Here is a 25,248-nt window from a genome sequence, read left to right as displayed (position 1 = left end):
AAGGCATGGACACAACTGTGTGCCAGTAAAACTTTGCAGATAAAAGCAGGTGGAGGTTTGCTAATCCCTGGCCTAATGACCCCCCCCCCCCCCCGCATGTGGGAAGGATTAAATGAGGTCATGATTATAAAAACACTTCCAGGCTGAGCACGAAATAAATGCTTACTAAATTCCAGTCGGTACTATTGTTATTAGTTACCATCATCATGGATATCCGGAGACCCTGAGCACTGGAGGTCTTAAGAACACTTTAAAAATCAAAAATAATTTTACTTTATATTCTACTGAATGAACTAGATGGTTTATTTTCAATTAACTAAAATCAAGAGATCATATATGCTTACCTTTCTTACCCGAAACAGGAAATCAAGTTTTTTTATCATTTGGTCGATAATGTGCATTCCCAATAAAATTCTCATAGTTTCTCTTCTGTAGCATGCTGCTAGATAAGTGTTGATATGACACAGGCCTTTTTCCTGATTGTAGAAAAAAAAAAAAAAAAACGCACAAAAGCACATTACAACTGAAATGGTTTTAAGTGCCTCGAGGACATTTGCTAGCACAAAATTTTAAATCACTGAAGCTAAAATTATCTGAGTGCCATGTGGTCATTAGTAGGAATGACATTAGTAACTGTAAGTAAGCTACAATCTCGGGTTTCGGCACCAGAGTGGGGGGGGAATAAAGCCCAAAACAATGGTGGTAGACGTCATCTTAAACCTACATGCATCATGAACCATAACTGTGGGGAAGAGGAGAAAAAATACTGATGTTTGAAAAGAGGCTTTCACTTGCAACACAGAGCCCTACTCTTCAAGTAAAGGCAAAGTTTTGACTCACGTCCGTTTTAACAACCGATAGGGAGAAAAATAGACACTTCTAATCAAAAGGCTGTAAAAATTAGTATTTCATCACAGGATTTAGAAAATTCACTGGAGTGTGTAAAAGCAATTGTTTTACAATTTGCTATCCCTACCATATCAATTGGCATCAAGCTATCCTTGATAAGAGTATTGTCGCCACACAGAACCCTTAATTTGAAATTAATACAAACTGAGAGGTTTGAAAATGGATTTCTCTTCGGGGCTGCACAGACCAGCGGGGCTTATATCGGACAAAGGAAGTGGTTTAATTAAGTCGGCCTCGTGGGGACAGCTCCCCGGTACACACTGATCGACCTCTTCACCTGCACAGGTAAAGCGCCCCAGGCCTCTAAGGGAAAGAGGCCGGAAGGAAGCAGGGGTTTTGAAAACACTTCCATGGGGAGAACTCCAAAGTCATCTTCGACTTTTAACAATTTACCCACAGGGGAAAAACGGGTTTTGTCCCTTCCTTCTTCCTTACGGATGTCTTATGGAAATATATGATGGGTATGAAACAAATTAACTCTACTGATTCTACCAACACTGTAACCGCTGAAATAGCATTCTAACGTTTGCTTTCTGTGGGGTCAGGCCATATGATGCATAGAGCCTCTTTTATGTGAAACGTTATCTACTGCTTAAATGTTTATGCTGTGTTGATAATATTACATTGACGCATGACCCTGTATATTGTGTGCCTAGTATGTGAAGGGATTACAAGATGTATATGACTTGCTAACCTTGTGGCATTCAGAGTTTCCAAAAGATGAAGAAAGACCAAATCTAAATAAAACACTTCATCATTTAAGAAAAAAATTGTCCATATGGGAAACGGGTGAGGCTTTTAAAATGCGCTGAATATTTAACAAATATTAGAGTCCTAGCATCAAAAGAATGTCCACTGAGGTTCTCATACTTTCTGCTCCTGGTGGAAGACGCATGCTCCTAGGGGGCTCACAGCGCATCTGTCACCGGCTAGTGGGGACACTGCCCACCCACACACCACTCACACCCGCGAAGGGACAGACTGGGCTGGGCTCCAAAGGGCTTCAGCATGAAGGGTGGGGAGCCAGCACTGCCCAGGGCGCCCCGGACCTCGCTAGCATTGTGAGCTGGCTGCGGGCGGGGAGTGTGGCCTTCAGCCTGGAGGGCGTGGGCCCCCGGTCTGTCCATCCCCCCACCCCTGACCCTCAGCAGCCCCCAGGCCCAGGGCCCACCCCCTCCTCCACTCCCGCGGCCTAGGGTCGGTACCCCCCTCCACCTTCCCCAGCGAGCCCAGGGCCTATTATCCACCCCTCCCCTGGCCTCCCCTTGGGGGGGAGGGGGAGGGCAGGGCCTCTTCCCCCGCCCCCCCCCCCCAGCCTCCCCTTCGGCGGCGGGCCCAGGGCCTGTCCGCAGCCCCCCAACCGCAGCCGCAGCCTCACCTTCCCGGGGGTGACCCAGAGCATCCACGCACCCCTCCCCCAGCCTCACCTTCGGCGGCGGGCCCGCAGGCGAAGAGCGGCGCGGGCGCGGCCCGCGGCTTGGGCGGCAGCGCGGCGGGCGGCGGGCACACGCACTCGGCGGGCAGCAGCGACTGCAGGCCGCGCACCACGTGGTACTTGGGCAGCTCGAAGGCCCGGCGGAAGGTGGGCGCGGGCGGCTCGGCGTCGGGCCGCGGCCGCTTGGGCAGCGGCTCTCCGGGCTCGGCGGGGCGGCCGCTCGGGGGGTCGCGGCCCCGCGGCGCCCAGGGACGCTCCGCACAGCCGTTGGCGGCGGCGGCGGCGGCGGCAGGACCGGGCGGGGCGGGGCCGGCGGGCGCCCTGGCCTTGGCCTCGGGCCTCCGGCCCCTCTCTGGGTTGGCGACGTCTGCCGGCGGCCGGGCGACCCCCTGCGTCCCGCCGGGCTGCGGCTGCGGCTGGTGCGGCGGCCGCGGCGCCTTCAGGTTGCTGGGCGCTAAAGTGCTGGGGTCGAGCCCCGGGGGCGGAGGGGGCCTGGCGGGCGCGGTGGGGCCCGGCTTCCCCCGGTCGCGGTCCCGGTCGGCCGGCGCGGCCTTGGCGGGCGGCGCGGGCGCGGGCCTGGCCTTGGGCTTGGGGAAGTGCGCCAGCGGGGCCACGTCCTTCCCCAGCAGCGCGGGCGGGCAGCCGGTGCGCCGGCTTCGCAGCAGAGACTTGCTCCTGCAGTTTTTGTGGATGTCGGGGTTGTACTTATGCTCCAGTCGCTGGTGCATCATCAAAACCTCGGGATAAAAGGTCTTGAAGGTACAAAATGGGCAGGTGATCCCTGGGATTAAACTTTTGCTCAGAGAAATGGCCGGGCAGCCGTGAAGCGCCCCGAGGGACAGGTTCAGAGGCTTCTCCTGGCAGTCCGCGCCGGCCTTGTGCTTGCCCTCGGCTGCCGTCGCCGTCCCCGCGTGCTTCTCCCGGTGACCGACCTCGGCCGCATGGGCCGCACCTCCGGGGACCCCCACCTCTGTTCTACACGTGGGTTCCTGCGCCTGAGGGTCACCCGCCGCTCTCTTGGGTAACGCATCCAAATAGGCGGGGGCAGGAGTTTTGCAGACTCTATCAGTACTGTCATCGGTTGCATTTTTATTGAAATCCTGAGTATCTTTGTGAACTGGTGAGAGGACAGTGCTGCCCAGAACATTCGGAAAGGCAGAGGCCATCCCCTTAAGTTGCTTTGCAGGTGGGCTGCCTTTAACATCTTTGGCACCATCAAAAAATCTTTTCAAATTTTTGGTTTGCGCACTGTCGGGGGTAAGTAGTGCATCTTCGGGCTCCTGGTTTTTCCCGTCGTTCTTGACTTCCGCGGCAACATCAATCTGTTTGTCCTTGTGATGTCTCTCCAGGTGATACCGCAGAGAGGTCTTCTGGGCTGCAGCATAGTCACAGAATTCACATTTGTATGGTTTTTCACCTAAAACAACAAATGTCACTGTATTACACGAGTTTATGGAAAGCGTCAAACCAGATCTTTGGAAACTAGAATCATCTAAGAGAGAATGTAGGGTCTTTCCTTTTCCTTTCTCCCTGCTGACCTTCATATCTGGGGTTTTTCCCCAGCTGCTTGCTTCATCACCCTCACTCCACTGAGTATTTGAAAATGTGAATAGCGTCTTAAATAGTGCACCTTAAACTTACTTAATCTTAAGCCTCGTAAACCATTATGGTACAGCTGCTTCTACAATCTCAAGGCAATTCTAAACATATTCTCGTTTCATCCCAAATCATAAAAACCAATACCAAAAAAAGCTGTGGCATTAAAACATACTAAAGATAAAGAGCAAGTTGTAATAAGATGAGAGGCTACAATAGTCAGAAAGTAAATAAACTAAGTTCAAAATCAGGAACAGCTCGAGTTACAAAATGACACTAACAGACTGCCATTAGCACACTACACATTGACTCAAACTATTCTCCAAGGATCTAACAGAATAGTTGAACAACAATATTAAAAAAAGAAACACAAAGAACCGCATCATAATTGTTTAAGCCAGTAAGAATTAAAGATCTAGGAAGCTCCTTACCTGTGTGCGTTCTGAGATGAATATTGAGGTAATAATTTGAACGGAAAAACTTCCCACAGTAACTACATTCTCTTGAGGACGTAAGATGCTTTATTTTTCCTCCATCATCATTTTTATCTTGAAGCAGAAACAAAAATATTTATGTAAGAAGACAGCTCGAGTACATGAGTAAGACAAGTGGGCTTTAAGTATTTTTGATGGAAGCATTTTTGGAAAAGCATAAAATAGCTTTTATATGTTAGTGCTGGGGTAAACCAGAAAGGGTAGGAACATACCAAACACTGTTTGGAGGTCATCTGAAGTCTTGCAAGCTTTTTAACATGCGTGCCTTTTTTGTTTTGTTTTGTTTTATTTTTTGTTTCCTGAGTACAGCCAACTTAGTGGATCGTTAAAAGAGTCCGTTCCTCATTTGCCTCAATCACAGGAAAGATCACTTAACAGACTGACATGCATGGGCAACTTTCTGTTCTCCCAACACGTCTGCGACATGCCTGCTGGACCTACACTCGCTGGCTGCAATAACCAGCTTCTTCAGAGTAACTGATTTAGAAAACTGAGCCAATATGAATTGCCAGTTTTCCCAACCAGACAGAAGGCGATCCTAAGATCAGGCCAGCTACCACTAGAGGGTAGCAAGCACAACCTAATCTTCACAGAAAATAAAAGGTTTGGCATTGGGTCAAACACCTTGTTTGTCAAAATTTAGCATGTTTTGGAAAGCAAACCGTATCATTCGCCAGCACTCATGTGGACAAGATATACCTGAGACCAATCAGAATCTGTCCCCAAGTGACAATGGGTTAAACTTGAAACTTCAAACTCTGCACTGACCAGGAGAATATATCTCTGCTACAAGAGAGTAAAGGTCTGCCGGGGACGCTCATTTAAAGGGTTATTGTATTTAAACTCCAGCCCTCCAAAAGACCGACTTGCTCCAGTTAAGATACCCACTCCCACAAAACTGAGTGTCAGAGTTCTAGATCAACCTCCTCTTACTACACACACTGCACAATGAGGACAAGAGAAGTGAAGTCATCTCTTAAAATTGAGCATCACTAAACTGGCCATTTTGCCTTGAAAACCAAACTCCAACCTTTGAAAGGCCTCCGTTCCCTGCTCCTTCCTCACTCTGCATTTTGGACTGTATATATTTGGTTTACAGATTTACAAAGCAGTTTATAAGCAAACCTTGGGCAGCCTCCAGTACGACAGAGACCAGATTGCATGATTCCCCCTCAACTCCCCGAGGAAAATGTATCCAGCTCTAAACATTCTCAAACAGCAGGAACAAGCACTGATGGAAAAAGATGTCATGAAGACTTAAAGAATTACACGAATAACCACTGTTAAACCTATTTTCAAGTAGAACAAATATAAAAACAAAATGTTTACTTTGTCTTTTGATCTTCTTTAAAGTAAATCTAAAAGAAAGCCAGGTTGATGGTAAAAAAACAGTAAGCCAAATGGAAACCACCCCCGTCATGATACAAATTAAGGAGAATCAATTCTCTCGACACAGAATGCCTAGCTTTGTCTTCCAATCACACCCACCTAGCCAAGTCTGAACTTTACTGCAATTTCCTACTCCCAAGTATGCATCAGAATTTGTTATGTTGCATCATACCCAAAAAGTTATGAAATGCCTCTCTTTTAACAAAGGACACGAAATGCCCACATATACCTGGTTCCTGCTCCTTGGGCATCACCTCTGAGTTTTAAAGAACTGCAAACTTTTTTTACCAATAGGCTGTTGAAATGATCCTTGGGAGGTGGAAGACAAGGGTTGACGAACCAAATTTTGCAAACAGAAATCAGGGCAAAAGAAATGTTAAGCAACCTGTAATCCGCCACAAAACAATGCAGTGGGAGAACCCGCCTCCAGGCAAGTCGCGGCGCTCCCAGTGATTATCATGGGGCATTCTATCTGCCCAACCACCAAGATTTCCACCCGGTTCTCCGGCCCACACCACCCACACCACCCGCTGGCAGAATGTGACTGGCCATTTCATTTCTTTCAGGGCAGCTGGCGGACCTAATTATCTCCCCATTTACTACTACATGCCCCTGAGAATGGGACCCACGCTAACAGGGACCACTATAAAGATAGAGGTCTGTGTTCAAGGCCTTCTTTATGATGTCATTAAGACACCATAATGTGCTTTCGAGATTCCCGAAGGCTGTAGTATGCTAAGTGCTAGGTTTCCTTGTGTCCCATCCAAGTCCAACCATTCTAAATACTCCAGAGGAACTAACAGCTTGTTCTCACATCCATCACGTGATCAGAAAAAGAACCAGGGCACTGGTTTGGGGAGGATCATCTGGTCAAACTCATCTTGGGTCTCACACTCGAGTTCTGACTAGCCAGCCATCAAGTTACAGCGAAAGGCGGCAGCGGCTGAAACCAAAGACCACTTTTGTGAATGATCATGTTTCTCTAAGACTAATTCACGTTCCCATCACTCGGCTGCTGAAGACGCAGGGGTTCTTTTAACTGTCTTCCAGCAGGAGAGTCCTTTATTCAAACCAAATCTTACTAAGTGGATATGCCAAGTCTCTGGTTTAAGTGCAGATGGGCAAGGCCTGAAGCACACGGGTGGGATCTCTCTGCCTTAGATCTAATGTCCACTGGGCCTCAAGACACAATGTGTCAGTGACAGCTTCTGTCTCCTATAAAAGCCATTAGGACATTGAAAACCTGAGCAGCGAGATTCCTTTAAAACATCTTTGGTGCGTTCGCGTTCCCTCTGTTTTGAGCACAAATGGGCTTAGTTCCTGAGCTAACCGTTAACGAACACTAGTCCCCCCAGACAGGAGAGGAGAGGGTACCAGGTAGCCCCAAACTCTCTCAGTACCCTTGCTCTGGCTGATATCATTCCCAGTGCCTTTCGTGACCCTAGAAAACCATCTGGAATAAATGCATGACGCTGGGTACTGAAGGAAGGGGAAGTCTGTTGTATCGAAGGATACCTTGCTTTTGTAGATGAGATCAGGTTGGCCGGAAGAACGGAGCAAAGCCCAGGGTCTCTCAACCCTGACCTCACGGGACACTGGGACCACACAATGACTTGCTGGGGGGGGGGGGGGGGGGCGTGCTGGGCACGGGAGGACACTCGGCGGCATCCCTGGCCTCTACCCACCGGACGCCAGCAGCACAACACGAACACAGTTGTGACACCCAAAAAGACCTCTAGACACTACCAGGTTCCGCTGGGGGCAAAACTGCCCCAGTTAAGATAATGTGCGTCGCTTGTCAGCCAGATATTAAAAAAAAAAAAAAAAAAAAAATCACACAGTTTTCAGAACAGGAAGAAAGCTTGAGAAAAATCAAAGCCCTGAGAGGTTAGGTGAACTTACAACGAGGAGGGTACCAGAAGAGCCTGGACCCAAACCCCGGCTCTCCGACCCTGACCTGCCAGCGCTGTCCGGGACTGGAGGCGGAGGAAGGACAGCACGCAACGGAGCGCCTCACTTACCCAAATGGAGCCCTTCCGGAAGTCCGTCCTCAGACCCATCTTCAGAACCGCCTTCTCGATCGACGGCTCCATTCTCGTCCAGGGCGGTGGTTAGGTCCGGAGAACACGTCCTAGGCTGCCTTCCGTCCACAGACATGGTTGGCGATTCGGCGTCGGCCCTCCGATCCTTCTTGTGGACCCTCGAGTGCAAGACCAGCTGGTGGTAGGTCCGGAAGGCTTTGCCACACTCAGAGCAGTGCGTCGGCTTCTCTTTGTTCCCGGACAGCTTTGGGTCGGCTTCCACGGAAGGCACTTCACCGCCGGAGGGTCTGGGCTTCTCCTTGTCCTGGGAGAGGCCCGCGCAGCCGCTTTTGCTGGGCTTGGGCTTTCCAGAACCTTCGGAATGGCTTTTTCCGGCGTTCCAAATCTCCCCGAGCTCTTCTTTTTCGGAACACGAATCATCGTTGTCGGTGCTGCCCTCCTGCCCTGGCTGCTCCTTCACTTCTCGGCAGACGGCGACTTTTCCTTTGGTGGCCAGCTGCCAGGCCTGATAGGTGGTGAACGGATCGAGCTGAGGTATCCATTTGGTGGGCTTCTTCCCGGTCTCGGGGTGCGATTTGGGCCTCAAGTTCAAGAACTGCAGGAACTCTTCCCCCGGAGCTGGCATCCCCCCCTGCGGAGAGTCTGTCTGTGTGCCTCCGCTGCCGGAAGCAGTGTCTTTGGTGTGCATCTTCCTGTGATCGATCAGACTTTCCTTATTTGGAAACAGGAAGCCACAAACCATGCAGATTTTGTAAGGAGAGGAGATGCTCTCGGCCACGTGCTCCTGAACCACCTCGTTGATGGTGGCGGGGCTCTCGGCGCCCGGCTGCAGTTTGCTCTTGGCCCCCGCTTTGCCGGTGTGTGTCCGCATGTGGTTCTTAAGGAACCAGGGCTCCTTGAACCTCCGTCCGCACACATGACAGCCGTAAGTGAAGGAGTCCTTATGCTTCTTCATGTGGATCTCGACGTCGAAAGCGACTCTGAACGTCTGCCCGCACACTTCACAGCTGAACTCTTCGTTTTCTTTGCAGTTCTTGTCCTTCGGAGGCTCCGTTCTCACCTGAGTCTTGTCCAGAGGACTCAGGTACTCCGCTTCCACACGCAAAACGGCCGGCTCGCAAAGGATAGGCCGATGTTGCATCAGGACGTGTTTATTAAGGTCTTCTGAATGCGTGAAGGTCTGATTGCAGAACATGCAGTCCAAGGGCATATATCCTTCGATCTGGATTATATTTTTCTCTTGCGTAGCTCGGAAAGGAACGGTGGTGGTCCCTTTTATGGGCACGGCATCATCTATCTCCATCTGGGTACCAAGAGAATTGCCAATAACTTCTGGTCCATCCATATACACCAGCAGGGACTGAGTTGGCATGTTTCCTGGCACTTTAGGATTGTATACAAAATAAGAATCCGGTGGAGGGATTTCTGGAACTGGAATAAGGCCACTTGTAAGACTTGTCACTCACGCCCCCAGCAGCCCTGGACTTAAAACGAGAACAAGTATTTGTTACAAAAGTTCAAAAGCAAAGTATATATTCCTGTAGCTTCTTATCTTCAGAAGTCTTAGGAAGCTCGGTGGCAGAGCCAACCACTGGTTCTTTGCACAAACAAGGCAGACAGACTCCCCAGCGCTTTGATTCAAATATGAGTCAGCACGGAGCGTTCATTCTCTTTGTCTCCATTGAGTGAGTGATTCAATTGAGCAAGAAGTCAATCCCAGCAACCTGGAGACCAGGGATTTCCAAAACCTAGAGGGGGAAAAACAAAAACCAAAAACCACAGAAATGGTTAGTTGGCTGTGGCCAGAGGGAAGAGAAGCCCGGTGTGGACGACGCACAGCTGGTCCACTCGTGGCAGAAGAGGTGCCTCGTTCGTCCGCTCCACTTTCGACTAACATCGCGCATCCTGGTAAACATGCCCGTTAATTAAATCGTTAGCATTTTACCCAATCAGGACACTTACCAAATCGCTGGATTTTCATCCAGGGAAGAAACTGAAAACGTGGTGCTCTAATGATTGAAGTCTAAACTTTAAGATTCAAGACAGAAACGGTTAAATTCAGCTGAATGCAGTTTAAATGCCACTGCAATGCAATGTGTGTCCTTACAAAGAGCCCCTGCAAATCTAGAGACGATACCAACTGTGAAGAATGCCAAGTAAGGCCCTCTCTAAATAAAACGTTTAAAGCCCGAACTTCAAACTGTCTTCTATACAGTCAAGAGACACAAATGCCGAACAGCACCCTCGAAGATCACACACGCACAGGCCAACAACACACACGAGAACAGGAACCTTTCCTAAAATCCACATTCAAAAACTACAGAACACCTCAGAATGAGGCTCATCGTGGCCAAGGGGAACCTGAATCATTTTGGTTCACAGGATATTCTAGCCCTCAACCCACCGCCCAAATCCCAGCTGCTTTTTCAGAAGGCAGAAACTGCCTTCAACAAAAGTCAGGGTAGGGCTCCCTTGTGCACACAACAAATAAGGAAACACACACACCAGGCTACTCGGTGAGGGTACACTTGAAAATCCTCCACACGGCAGGGTCAACATGGCTCAGTCTTTCATCAGAAAACGGGTCCTCCCACTTTTAACCCACCCTTCCCATTATGCACTGGCCAGGTGAAAAATGGATGATTACTTTATGTGGCTCTGTAGGCTCAGATTTAGAAGCCAATTTTCATTCTTGGAGAAGAATTAACCTCCAAACCCAACACCCTCCCCTCCACCTTTCTGGCAAGCACAGAATTGTTTCTAAATAGACTCAGCTACTTAACCTGAAGTCTGTTAATTCCACCCAACAGAACAAAAAGACTTGCAAACTACTCCCACCACCTTGACTTGACTTTCCTTCTCTCCACTTCCTCAAAGAGCAAGGGCCTCTAGGCTCAGAGAAGACAAGGAAACATTTCTTCCCCTTCTTTACACTCATAATAGAAGAAAATTCTCATGCTCTTTGCTATCTTTAGTTTTGAATACACTAGATCTTTAACATTAAGCTTTTCTAAATAAGGCTGCAGATCAAAGATTAGGGAAAAGAAAGAAGGTACTGAAGTGTTTTATCTTAATTTCTGAGTCCTTTGTTGTGATCACAATGGAGGATAAATGTCTTGGGCTGGCTACCAGCTTGGTGGGCTTTAACAGAACACTCCAAAGGCCCGAGTTCTAGTTCTGGCTAAGTCACAACCTTAAAGTTGTCACCACCACCGACCTACCTCACCTTCATCTACCTACTGCAGGCAGTTAAATTACAGGATCACCCTTAAGAGTTCCCAATGTCTAGGGTTCCAGGGGCAGAGCTACATGTATGGACAGACAGACACCAAAGAATATTTGATGCTTTCCCAATCAAGATATTAAGTGATATTTGAAAAACGTAACTGATAATTTAGGGTTCTATGTAGTCTGTATTTACTGAATGCCGGTGTACCAGGTAATATTTTAACTGAAGAAATAACAGTACCTACTCTAGACAAGCAGTTATCAAACTGACAACACTGTCTTCACTGGCAACATCTAGATGAAAAACAGAGAAACAACTCAGTGAGTCCTACACAAAATGACACAGATTAATTTCAATTTGAATAGAGGCTGTCCTCTATTTGAGGTCCTTTCTATTTGGGGGTTGCAAACTAGCTTTTTTAAAATGAAAGAGTGGCAATAGCAATCAGTACCTTTTTTAATGTCCTAATTTGCCAAAATCAAAGTTAGTCCTCTATGTTGGACCTGTGTGTGTGTGTGTGTGTGTGTGTGTGTGTACGTATGTCAGAAATTTTACTACTCTCTGGTATTTTAAGTTTGGGGGAACTCCAGTTTCCTACAAATAATCTTTCCCCAAAAGACACCACTCCTAAACTCAACCTCTGAATTAGAAACATGGTGTGGGTACATAACATCCCTATTATTTCCAATCCAGGGTAATGACGTGACCAGAAGGAAATGCCTCAGTTTAGTTTCAATTTTTATCTCTGAAATGTTCAAATATCTGGGTTAAAGAAGTCATCATCAGCTTCTAACACAAGACCTAGAGGATTAGTAAAGGAGACACAGTGCAAAAAAAAAAAAAAAAAAGTAGGAGCAGAACAGAGGCCTGGAGATGAGGGGAAGGACGTCCTAGGCCCCCCAGCTCCAGCAGTCTCCTACGAGGGTCAGATGGGGAAGGAGAACCTCCCAGGCAAAACCTGAAGCACTTCCTCCTCAAGGGAAGCTTCTGGCACAGATTGTGATGGCCATCGACTGTGCCCAACTGTCCTGAGCACTAGACTCCCGGTGAGTCATGGCAATCCTTACTACTCAGCCAACATCTGCAAACCCTGGGCCACCTGTTTGAAGATCCCAGGAGCAGAGACCCTGTCGACCTTGTTCACCATGATGTCCCCATGCCTAGAAGGGGTCCCTGGCATGGGGTCGGGCCCTCGATAAACCCCTGGTGAATAAATTAACAAACACTAACATCATCAGTACAGGTATACAATCAGTAATGCACATCTCTGGCCACAGTCACCAGTCTGAACTGATCTGATATTAAAATTAACCCGAATGTTCATGAGAACTTCTTTCTACACGGCTCTCCATGGCTGCCATCTAATTTACCATTCTCTGCAGTTTCAAGGGTGTAATAATAAAAAAACAAGAATCCTAATTAATCCTACCCTGAAGTTGACCAGCATAGGCAAAACCTTATCATTTAGATTTAAAACTACGCTCCTTACTGACCCACCAAAACAGACGTGCAGGACAAGCTAGGAAAATCTGACAACAAATGCCTCGGACTCTTGACTTAAGAAACCGTTTGCAGACTAAACACTTCCTTAAACTATAAACCAATTACCTGTATCACTTAAAACCAATCTGCTAAACAAAACCCCCAATCTTTAACAGTGACTGCAATAATACTTGAATAATAACAAAACTTACCAAAAAATACACATTCTAATCTAATTACTGTTAATAACAACCATTCCAGTCGAGTGAAGTGCACACCCACACACAGCCTTCCTAGAGCCTCGTTCTCCAGGTGGAGCAACACAGAAGCCACGGCAGGCACACCAAGGCACTGCCGGCCCAGGAAGTTGTCTGTCTTCACAAAGAACTGGAGGAGGAAGGAGGGGGAGGATCTTAATCCGACCCCTAGAATCTAAATGCTTTTAGTTTGCAGAGAAGTTGAGCGTTCAGAACATACTAGGCTTCCTGAAAGGCAGTTTGCAAAATTGTTTGTCAGTGTTTAAAAAAAGTTCTTAAACCTTTACTCAGGGAGACGATACACTTAACCTTCAGCTATACACCCCCAAGGCACCCGAGGCAAGAGGTTATCCGGCATAACCTCGTATTCCGCAAGAGTCCTGGTGATTACTTTATACTGTGATTAGATACTTTAAAAAAAATTTACAACAACATAATCTTTGAAAAACAGTAGGAACCATACTGCTTAGAAGTGCCTAATATAGAAGTCTAATGCTCTTTAGGCCATTTCTGTTTTTTGTTTGTTTGTTTTGTTTTAAAGCAGATGCTCCTTGGTGAGTAAAGCTCCGGAGATTCTGCCACTATCTACAGATTTTGAAATTAGCAAATATTACACATTATACAATGCTTAATGAAAAAAATACAATAATTTGTGCTTAAGCACAGCAAATTAGAAGGAAATGCCACCTTGCTGACAATTGCTGTGACTTGGGAATAGTCCTTCATGTACAAACGTACTCACACTGTTAACCTTTACAGACAGCATGCCTCCACTTTAGCTAAACAGGTTATCTTACATTTTTTGATATGGAATATTTATGACCCTATGATGGAGCAAGAGGAATTCAAAGTCCTCAAAAACTGTCAAAGACACACAATTCTGTTTATAACTAAGTAATATGCAGTATTCCTGCAATTCTACTTTTTCCCTCCGAGTCACTGAAGTGTCCAAATATATGATCATTAAAGTATTTCACCCAAACGAACTGCTAGTCTCTGGCCTGTTTCATTTGTATCCTGTAAAGGGCGAAATTATCTCCAAGATCTGGTCAGGAAACTTAACAGTTTTTCTATAAATGTTCCTTCTGTACGTTACACATAGGAGTTTTTTCCTTAATCCGACAAGTGAGGAGAACTGTACATAGTTACGCCACAGCGACAATCCAAACCTGTAACTTTAAATCCTTCAACACGATTTCAAGGAAATCACCAAGGTCACACCCATGAGCTGAATGGTCAACCCAACTTTCCTAATATAGCTGTGAAAAGATGTTTAAAAGTTCAGTGAAAAGATTAAAATATGCAAAAGGTTATATTCAGCACCACAATCTAAAACTAGTCAAAAGCAAATGGCTTAAAAATAAAAAAGCCATTGGCCGGTTCAAAGGCAAAGCCTGGGAAGATCCTACGGCCATCTCATTTTCCTCAAACTATAATAAGGGCTCAGTTCTAAATACAATTAGAGACCAGAGTACTATAAAAATATACAATCATATTCGTACATTTGAGTCTCGGGATTAAAAACTCTGCCTGATTCATTCCAAATCAATTAAGGTCAGTTAAAGGATCTCAACGTGAACTTGAAGCCACATAACTAGTTTTAGTTTCGGTATTATCAATATTAACAGATCCTGTGGTCTGTAAACTGGCTTTGACAAATCCCATCCTGATCGGAAAAAGAGAACTATAAGGGAAATGAATAAAACAAGAATTTTAATGCAGCCATCAGATGAAGCCTTGCGGTCTGTGAGATTCCATTCCTGCTACTTCACCAGTAGTACACCTTAACTACTTTTGGAAAGATGTTAGACAGAACTGCACCAAAGAGAGATTTCAATAAAAAAAAAGCCAACCTATCTTTACCTATATTCTCTCGCTCCCCACAAAGGAAACGCTTGTGTATCTGCACACACAGATAACTGCATATATAGGTATAGAAGGAACTAGAACCCTAACCCTACAACGCTACCCCACACACCTACACCACTTTTTCCACAAGGCCAAATGGTGAGTGCTCTTGATTATACCCTATTTAACGAACCAGATTAAATATAAACATGGGCACGGCCTTTTAAGGCAGGCGCTCTTTCTTTAGCCAACATTCAAAGATTCCCCTCCCTATCTCTGTTGAGTAAATACTAAGGTTGTAGGTCTGGCTCTTTTCAGTCACCTGTTTGCTTTCAAAACTCAGGGAAAAGTTCTCCTTTCAATTAATACGTATATAATCACTGTTCCTTAGATTTGTATGCTGGACTGAAAAAAAAAAATTAGCCACCGATTTTAAAAAACCCAAAACACACGTCTTCTGGTGTAAATGAACTGTGTTGAAGTCACCCCGATGGACAGAGGTAGGAGAAAAAACAAACAAACAAACAAACAAGCAGTTCTCCTAATGGGATTCGAGAACAAAACAGATGTGGACTCTAGCTCCGGTCCACAGAACCACAGTTTAAATTCAAAACGTTTCCTGACACGCTGGCAACTAATGAACAACGATACACAAAACACAAACGAATCCATTAAAAAACTGGCATCTGACTCCGGGTAACAGAAGCTCTTCAGCCCGAATTGAAGGAATGCGGAGGTCAAAAACAACTTAGGTAAAGCTTCGGAACAAAAGCCCAGGAATTCAAACTAATTCTCTCATTTAACTTCCCCGGCTGTCTTTTCAGGTTTAGTAATTTTATTTCTCAATGTGATCATAAAATTACCAAACTGGCCCCTGATTTCCAGTAACTCAGTTATGTAGTTAGCCTGGGCAGGAAGTAATGGGATGTTAAGAACAGTCAGTCAACAAATGTTCAAATGTGAAGTCGTTTAATGAACATTCCAATGTTAAGCATAAAGGGGCGGTCTGTGGCGGCAGCTGGCTGCTGGGGGGGGGGGGAGCCCCAGCATTTATTTGGAAGCCAGCTCTAAACAAGAGTTGAGCTTCCTCGTCCCGAACGGCAGATTTTAGAGAAGGACGGTGGTCGCACTTCCTCAAAGTCAGACTTCCAGCTGCCCTCGTGGTCTCCATTCAAAATCCTCTGCCCCACACACCACTACCAATTTGCCTAACTGTGTTATCGGTCGGAGAGGAATCGTCCAGATCGCCTCCCTTCCTAACAGCCAACACTTCAAGAACTTTCTGCTGCCCCCAAAAGGAGGCCATTCGGTTAGGACGATCAAGCTTTCCCTCTCCCGAATTTCAGAAATTTCCTGCTGTCTTTGTGTAATTCATTCTTCCACGTGCATTTTAATCTGGTTAACACCCCTCCCCCCCCCCCAAATCTGGAGGTGAGGTGTACAAATCGAGGCTCTTCCAGCCTCCTTTAGTTTACAGGCTGTAACTAAACCTTTCCCTACTTGGAGCATTTAATATGATTAGGATTTCTTTCATTTCAGCTCAGTAGCTATTCTGTAAACACCTTCCAGGTTTTTACTTGTAACACCTCAGTAACTCTTTGAAAACTATCAGGTGTATTCCAGATGGAGTCGTTTAAATTAAAATCTCCTTGCACTTACTTTATTCTAGTGGAATACTCATCAGCTTATACAACGGTCTCAGGTTTCTCGTTCCTACTGTACAATTCTAAACCTTGAAAATATATAGCCATTGTTCGGGACCTTGGCTTCAACTTCCCAATTCACTTACTAAACAAACTGCCAGGGGGTTACACTGAAATAGGAAATTAGCAATGAGCCATTTAAAATAAGTCATCCCCAGCAACCTCAAAAAACCTAACACACAGGCCATCCTGGCATGTGTGGGATGGGACAATGTGAACACTGAAAGACAATGAAATGGTCTTTGGGCAAATGGAAACACAGCTTCACGTGAAACATAAAAAAGGGTCCAGATCATGCACAGTCCTAAAAGAGTCAGATCAAAGTATCTTTTTTTTTTTTAAATCAAGTAGTAGATAGTAGGCAGTCAAGAGTCATTAAAACTACTCAAAAGTTCTTATCAACCAATATCATTTTTGTGACAACAGGGAGAAAAGAATGTAATTTGATAAAGTGGGAAAACACATCTTTGGGGACCCCTGAGGCTCTAATCAAGCGTCTCGGAATTAAGAGTGCTCCAGGGTTGGGAAAAGGCAACCCTGCTGTGGCAAAAACATGCCATTTCATCATAAATGTTGTTAAAAGAGAGTAAAGTGATTATCTGAAATGAGGAGAGAGGGACTCTGTCGTTGCCAGGCCATTATATTCCTTAATGATTTCATCAGTTTGTAAGCGACTGGATGATGAAGTCTTATTTTCTGATTTCCTCTTTAAAGGTCCACTGGAAGGGAGACGGGCGGCTACTCCTCCCAGAAGTTCCACTGCCAAAAAATGGAGGCTTACAAAGAGAATGCAAATCAGCCTCCACCTTAAAGAGTAAAGGCAAACCCTAGCACTCCTCCGTCCTCTTCCCCTCTACTACCTGGGGGGGGCGGGGGGGGGGGAGATATCAAGCTGTTATCTAAATAGATTCTTCAGGGTGAAGGGGGAAAATATTTTCTACAAATTTTATCAACGTGGTGTATTAGTTCCTTTTTTTGATTAGGAAGTGAAAGGGAAGGATATGAACCCCAGACCACTGCTAAACTTCGATCTTAACAAGTTATTAAAAAACAGCAAAGGTCACACTGCCAAGCGTTGGAAGGTGCTGTGAAGATAAAAGGTTGGAACCAAGTTGGACACTAAGGAAAAGTGTGTCCTTCGCCTGGAGAAGTCATAATCCTCCCCCACTTCCTCCCCCAGCACGCAAACCAATGTGGAGCCGACAAGGAGGAGGCTTCCTCTTCTTCACGCTAAATAATTAACATTCCAAGCAATCAGATTATTAACCCTATTCGAACAAACAAGCCAAATAAATGGTGTGCCTTGTGGCTACTGACAAGAGGATTTTTAAGTAAGTCACACTGCCTCTTGAATTTAAGACCTTCTATAACTGATTAAAAATGGAAGCAATTTGGGGCGGTGGGAGGGGTTTTTCACTAGAACACCAGGATCAAACGCACACACACTAATACGAGTCTTTGGGATACTGAACAAAACAGTATCTAAAATAAACAGGACTTCTCAGAAAAAGTCATCTACCATTAAAGGACACACCTTAAAAGTTCCTAGACACATTAACTAAGCAAGCACAAACCAGTGGTTTGACTGCTATATTTTTCAGACAAAAAGCAATTAGGTTATTACTCCGCACTTGCCCCTCCAGACACGACAGGCCTTTTTAGAAACGCTAGATTATTCACTCAAAGTGTTATAAAATTTAGTATTTCAAGTCTTAGCTGATATCAACCAGGGCATCCATCCATGGGGGGGCGGGGGAGGGGGGGCGTACAGTAACAGAACATTTCTAAATGTACTTCTTAACATATACAAAAGAGAAGGTGCAAGGCCTCCCAAGACCCCTACCTAGTCGCCAGGCCTGGCCGGCAGCTGTTGCTACCCTGCCTTTTCTTTTGTTGGGCTTAATCTCATGTCAACTCATTCAACCAACTCAAAAGCGATGAAGACATAATTGAATCAACCTGAACTAAATCAGACCTAGGCTTCTTAAAACATACAGCTTAATGGTTCCAAATGATCTAGAAAGCGAGGAAACCAGCTAGTATGTAGCATGTAGTAAATACCACAGGACCCCAAACTGGCCCAAGGACCACTGCAACAGCCCTGCATTTAATACACGTTTAGGAATGTTCAAGCCAGCGCTTCAAGCCCTATAGGCTGATTCAGAAAGATAAACTGAGGCTCAAGGAATTTCAAAGAGGAACACAGCAAAGCCTTAAACTCCAAAGCGACTATTCTTTTCTTGGGGAAACAAAAAAAGAGAAAATAAAGTTTCTGCTACTCCCTGTGTAAGCAGGCCACTGGGGTCCCAGAAGTGGCCACTGGTGGCTCTTTCCTGTTCCTGTAACTAAACCTTTAGGAAAAGTCCCCGCCTGCCCACCCCACCCCACCCCCATCCCACCCGCCCAAGAATGCTACTTCCCGTCCTCGGTGGCCCTTCCCTGAATCCCAAAATGCGGGTTCCAACCCGGGACCTGGACGTCTGTCCCGATCCCCGGGGCGCAGGTACCGGCCTGCAGGTCTGGCCCCCATCCGGGCAGGACCGCTCAGGCCGCCCCAAATCCGGCCTCCAGGGGCCCCCAGCAGCGCCCTCGTCTCCCCTCCCCATCCCGTGCAGCTCGCATTTTGGGGCCAAAGCTAGAGAGAAGAGGGCTCTACATCTGAAACTGCGCGGTTTCGCCACTCAGCGCCTCCTGGCAGAAACTTCCCTTTTAAAAAAAAAGAAAGAAAGAAAGAAACACTTATAGGCGAACATTTCAATCCTTCCTGCCCTTTAGAGTTACTAGTTCTGCTTCCAGCTGGCTTTGGGACTCCAAGTAGAATTAAGTTATAAAGATATTCTTTAAGCGTTTAAGGGCTATTTAAAAAGTTTCAAAAAATCTTTAAAATTAAAGAGGGAAAAAAAAAAACACAACACCTTATCACACACATCCAGGAATCGCAGCCCGTGCACCGCCTACTCAGGGATGGGCAGGAGACCGGGCATCCCGGGGACGGATTTGGGGGCGCCCGGGGACTCGTTGGGGTGTGCGTCGGGGTCTGCGGCGACGCCAAGCCCCTCCCTCGGCCCCTGTAGACGCGCCCTCCGCCCGGCCCGTGTGGACGGTCCCGGCCATTGTTTGCGGGGGACGCCTGTTAGGACGCATTGTTTTGGCTGTTCCCAAGTTGCCCCGGCCCCCCCTCGGGGCCATCGCGGGGGGCTCTGCGCCGGCCCCCTCACCTCCGCCCGCCCCCCACGGCCAAGCCGGCAAACCCGGAGAGCCGCCCGGCGGAGCCACCCAACTTTTCCGGAACAGCCCCCCACCCACCCACGCACGCACGCAGCCCCCGGCTCTCTCCGGCCGGCCCCCCGGCCCGGGCCGGAGAAGGGGGGACTCCCCCGCCCCCAAGCCCTCCCGTCAGTCCCCGAGAGTGAGTGTGATGGTAAAACACTGTACACACCGGGGGCTCGCCCCGCACCTCCTCACTGCCGGGATCGCTCCGTAGCCGGGTGGGGAGGGGGCGCCCTAGAGGAGCGGAACAGAGAGCACGAGCGGGGGCCGGGCCGGGCGGGGCGGGGGTCATCCGGGGAGGGGGGCGAGCTAACGAGCACGGGAGACTCGAGGGCGGCTCGGGGGGACTCCGGAGGGGGCGCGCGGCGCCCCTGGGCCCGGCGCGGGCGGGGGGCGCACCCCCTTTACCTGCGGCTCCGGCTCCTCGGCCATTTCCTCGCTCGGCGGCGGCCGGGACTGAACTGACACCACACGAGCGAGCCGAGGTTTGAATGAGGAGGGAGCAGGCGAGGAGGGGAGGGGGCGGGGAAGGCAGGAGGGAGGGGAGGCGACGGGGAGTTTCTCTCGGCCTTTTGTGCGGACACCTCCCGGCTTCCGCGCCCGCACCGGCCCCCCAAAAGAGACGGGGGGCCACTGGACGCGGGGCGAAACCATCTCCCCGGGCGCCTCGAGAAGCCGCGCCTGGAAGACCCACCCCCCCCAACAAGGGAGAGCCCCCCCGCCCCCACCCCTCCCCCGCCCGGGGGATTTGGGGGCCGGGCTCACCTCGGGCGCGGGGCTAAGGTGAGCGGGGCGGGGGTGCGCACGGGGGGCAAAGGCGCGGGCGCCCCCTACTCGTCCGCGCGGGGACAGTGCAGGCGCGGGGGGTCCCTAGAGCCGCCGGGGCGCGGCGCGTCCGGCGCTGGGGGACTGTTGGGTCAGAAAGTGCTCTGGGAGCAGCTGTTGCGCCCTCCCTCGGCCCGGCCGCTCGGAGATGCCCCGCCTCCTGCCTTCACCGGCCGCGGCGGCCCCGCCCCTGAGCCCCGCCCCCGAGCCACGTGGTCCGCGCAGGCGCGCCCCTGCCCCGCCCACCGCCGCGGACTCCGCCTCCGGGACGCGAGCGAGCCGACGAGCGCGCGCACTCCCGTTCTCGCCTGAGATTCCCGCGCACGCGCGCGCCTTTCACCACCCCCACACACAGTTTCCCCCCCCCCCACCCCCCGCCTCTCCACACACACCGCCTCCCGCCATCCGGCTAAACGTGGCCCGCGCGCGCTCCGGCGGTTCCAGTGACAGGTACGCAAGGGGGGGCCCCCCCCCCGGGGGCAGCGCGCAGGCGCAGATCCAGGCCTCAGCCTCGCCGCCTCCCCCTCCCTCGCAAGGTGTGCCCAGGCGAGGGAGGGGCGGGTAGTAGCACTCCGGGTCATCCCGAATTACCAGCAGAAGCCTCTGCGCCCATTTGAGCAGGCCAGAAAGTGAAGTGCACAAGCATATCTTCCGATTTTCGTCAAGTGTGAGCAAGGTCGCGGAGGTGACATGATTAAAATGGTTTAATGGGTATCTTGATAAAGCTATCCTGTAATTGTTGTTTTTCCAAAAGGGCTCGACTTGCGCCGCTATTATAACTTGAGATTTCTAAACTTGGCCTGGGTTCCAAGAATCCACTTGGCTTTGATAGAAACCCACGTGGAGGAAACCGAGTTTAAACTGCGGGGGGGGGGGGGGGGACAAAACTAGCCTTGCCCCCTCCTTCCCAGAAACAACGTATTTAGAGCGTTTCCTACCCTTCCCTGCTCACAAAAGGAGAAAAAAGGTTACGATTCCGAAGGCCTGTCTGTGTTCCCTCATTTTAGGTTCGCCCCAGGAGGAACCACAGAAGCAACAATCACAACCACGAAGTTTTCTGCCCCAAAATGCAAACGAATTCAAATGTAAACAGAGCTAGGCAACTCACCGAAAACAAAACAGCAAAGTATTTTTTTTTAATGGGATATGGGTGTATCCAAAATGGAAAAACTTAAAACCTATCAAGAAAGGCACTTAAAGGATATATTTAATACATGGGGAGCTATATAAATGCTCTGCTTGGTGAGCAGTGGAGTTCTTAATAGAAAATGGAATTTTGAGAGACAGCTTCTTAGCAGAGGGGGAGAATTTGCCAAGTGTGATGTTTTGCTGTCATTTTATATATAACTACTAACCCCACATATGGTCTGGTGAGTCTTTTTTAAAAAGGAAGTGAACCAATTACTTACTCACAATTAGCAGTGCCAGAAGTAAATTCTTCGGCCAGAACTCCTTTTTTTTTTTTTTTTCCCCACCCAAGTACACTGATGTTGATCATTTCTAGTACTAAGGTTCCTTTTCTCAGAGAAGACAAATACCTTCTTTTCAAATAGTTTTTAAACCCTTATAAGTAGTCACATCCTAACACGCAATCCAAGGGCACTCTTCATAAACAAGAAACTTCATTTAACTTCTCCAAACAGCGGGCTTGGAGCATTGCTACAAAAACAAACTACGAGCAAGTGGAACCAGGTTGAGGCTCCACATTAAGTGTAGCCTTACTCTACATGTTAATGGATAACCTTTGAACTCTGAAACCTTGAATGCTGTAAACACAATAGCACTGAGAGTTAAAATTCTAGTGTCAAAACTGAGCAAAAAGAAAAGTCCAAACTTTTCAGAAGGGATAGGGCAACAATCAAATGTTTTGACAAATAATGGTTCCACTAAGAACAATGAGGCTTCTGGCTCTCAGACCTTGTTGCTCCTGAATCATTTTCTGAGCAAAAAAAAAAAAAAAACGGTTGTGCTTTTTCTCTGTGCCCTTACAAAGCTACCACTTTGTTAGCATAATAGCATCCTATGGTTTGTTAGTTACTGTTTCTCTCCTCCTCCCCCCACCCCGCCCCCAAAAACCTTGTATATGTTGTAGCTTTTAAAATTAAAAGAGAATTGTCTTCACTGATCTATCGGCTCAGAGTTTTGTATGCCATCCTTATGTTTGAGCAAAGAATTACAAAGAACCCTGTTCCTGGAGATGTGCCAATAAAACTGGGAAATCGTTGCAAAAATTCTGCCAGTGACTGAGTGCTGGGTTGCAAACACGTACTGTGTTTTTAAATGGACATGGAACGATCTGCATTTGCTGTAAGGGCATCTGTGAGACACAGTCTCCCCCTTTAAAACAGGAAGACTCACGCTTAAGATTTACTTGGAAAGCATGCATAGTCAAAACAATTAAAAGTGGAAACTCCAAAAGTAAAGGAGAACACTGGGAGCATTTGGTCTTGTAGTAAAAGCGGAAGAACTCATTATTATTCTATGAAATGAAAATGGAAAACCAAGCGTTGGTCTGCATAAACTTAGCTCCACCCACGAGTAATCCTGTTTTGCCATCACTCCTAGCTAGACTATCTCTCAAGGAGTCAGGTGCTGCGGAGAGGCAAGCAACACAAACAAAGAATAGGACCAGAAACGTCCCTTCCCATAGAAGCTGATGCTCTGCACATGTTACTTGGAGAAAGGTCGAAAAAGCCCCACTTCACCTCTCCTTAACGCGACAAACATCAGCTACACCTCGTTTTTCACAATTATCCAAACAGACCGGCCCTCCTCAAGATATATTTCCCAGTGTACGCTTAGAAAATTGCACCATTATCTCTGATTTAATCCTCGTGATAGGAGACCTCTTCATTTCCCTAACTTCTGGTTTTCTCTCCAGATGCTGCCTGCGACACAGCCTTCTCAGATCTAATAACAAAAACAAAAACCCTTCTAATTTGCTACATTTAGCATTTATTGGAATCATCCTGGGAGACTTCGCCTTCATTAGAAGAACAATGCAATACGATCTTCCCATTTCACAAGTATTTATTTTCCTGTGGAACTATCACAGAAAAACAGTTTTGGAAACTGTACGTAAATCCTTGGAGCTGAAATGGAGCCAACATAGACACTCGACTTAAAAGAATGCAGTGTTCAGAGCAGGAAAACCTGAAAAACTGCAGTGAGGAGTCAGCAGGAAAAGAAAATGAAAAAGTTAAGGCGAACCTTGCCAGCTCCTGCTAACTACAAAGGACATTTGAGAAGGAAACCAGGGCAGCCCTTTTAACACGACTGAATGCACTAAATTAAGGACGGATCACCCAACAACTCCAGGGAAAGCCACACAACTCTCCTTCCAGTAAGTTTCTTGATCCCACTCAAGTCCTCTCGAAATTTTAAGCCCTCTATAAAACATCGCAATAATAGATGATAAAAATAAATCGCAGAAATCACCTTTCAGAAGTGGAGGCAGCGTCTGGAGCCTGGAGACTTCTCTCGGAGTTTGCCAGCCCACCTGGCTCGGAACAATACTGCAAGAGATGAGATTACTGGTTTTTCCAAGCAAACCGAAAAGGGAGGGGCCAAGTATAAGGCTCAATTCAAATTGAGGTTTTGATGCAATCATGACTTGATTAAATTAATCGACCTTGATGATGTGCAAAGAGCACAGTTGATTTTTAACTGTATCTGTCCCATTCCCCCTCCGCTCTTCGGGCTCGACTTTTGTTTTCCGCCAATATCCTGGATGCTTTTCAAGGCTGACTTCACTCACAATGTAAATGTATAAACTTTCTTTAAAAAATGACATGGGTCGGGGCACCTGGGTGGCTCAGTAGGTTAAGTGCCCAACTTGAGCTCAGGTCATGATCTCATGGGTTCGCGAGTTCGAGCCCCACATCGGGCTCTCAGCAGCGAGCCCGCTATGGATCCTCTGACCCCCTCTCTTTCTGCCCCTCCCCCACTTGTGCTCTCTCTCTCTCTCTCTCTCTCTCTCTCTCTCTCTCAAAAGTAAACCTAAAAATAAATAAACATAAAATATACACATGTATATTAATTACATGTGTCACATGACTTTCAGAGCACCCCTTGAAACCTTTCTGCACTCACCTGATATTCTAGATGGGAGCTCTGGCACAAGGGGAGGGGTTGGAGGAGGAAGGTGACTAACAAAGTTTATTGAAATTTGATGCCCATTCTCATCTCGATACGTGGATCCGCCCACTTACTCAAGCCAAAACCCAGAAGTCCAACTCTATTCCATCTCCATCACCCTACATGCACCTTTAGTCCACTAATTTCTATGTTAATATAGCTCAACGTTGTCCACTTCCCTCCGCCTCTAACACAGCACCATCACCTCTCACCCTCTCCTCCAAATACATGGAGCGCGTAAGGCGTCTGCCACCTTCTTCCTTTCTAAGTTTGCCTCAATACAAGCTCCACCCTAAGTCCACGAGATCTTTTACAGGGTAAATCAGATCCTGTCACCGCCCTGCTTAATGGCTTCCTATGGCCTGGGGAGGGGAGAGGGGGGTTAAAGAACAAACTCCAAGAGCTGGCCTCCCCGACTCTGTACACCCGGCCCCTGCCTAACCTGCAGCTTCAAGTTTTGGAAGCCCTTCCGTGGGATTCTAAGCTTCAGCCCTGAGGCCTTCCCTCTGACCCAGAGCCTTCAGACCTGTGGCTCCCTTTGCCTGGCACCCCCTACCCTTTCTTTCAAGATGGTGGCTTCTGTGCCTGGGAGTGGGGAGGGGGTGGCTTCCCTCTGACAAGGTTTCGGGACC

The 25,248-nt window shown here is 47.8% G+C and overlaps 1 protein-coding gene across 7 annotated transcripts in view; it reads right to left on the bottom strand.

Moving 5' to 3' along the window:
• Positions 1-25,248, bottom strand: part of ZNF217 (zinc finger protein 217) — a 36,632-nt gene that overhangs the window by 1,771 nt on the left and 9,613 nt on the right. For 4 of the 7 annotated variants that reach the window (XM_047067465.1, XM_047067467.1, XM_047067464.1 and 1 more), the window contains 5 exons: positions 23,918-23,994; positions 7,845-9,613; positions 4,372-4,488; positions 2,337-3,761; positions 345-476 (listed from right to left, as the gene is read on the bottom strand). In XM_047067465.1, the coding sequence (XP_046923421.1) occupies positions 367-476; positions 2,337-3,761; positions 4,372-4,488; positions 7,845-9,237 (3,045 nt within the window). In that variant the 5' untranslated portion in view covers positions 9,238-9,613; positions 23,918-23,994 and the 3' untranslated portion in view covers positions 345-366. Of the gene's footprint in view, positions 1-344; positions 477-2,336; positions 3,762-4,371; positions 4,489-7,844; positions 9,614-20,062; positions 20,268-20,419; positions 20,595-23,917; positions 23,995-25,248 lie in introns of those variants that run through there. The other 3 variants (XM_047067470.1, XM_047067471.1, XM_047067468.1) reach the window with 3 other exon arrangements.

The sequence above is a fragment of the Lynx rufus genome, unplaced genomic scaffold, assembly GCF_022079265.1.
Source record: "Lynx rufus isolate CCGP_SWC_20201006 ecotype Redwood Valley unplaced genomic scaffold, mLynRuf1.p SCAF_8, whole genome shotgun sequence".
In the NCBI taxonomy this organism is placed as follows: Eukaryota; Metazoa; Chordata; class Mammalia; order Carnivora; family Felidae; genus Lynx; species Lynx rufus.
The sequence above is the reverse complement of the archived record's forward strand: the minus strand, read 5'-3'. Positions and strand labels throughout refer to the sequence as shown.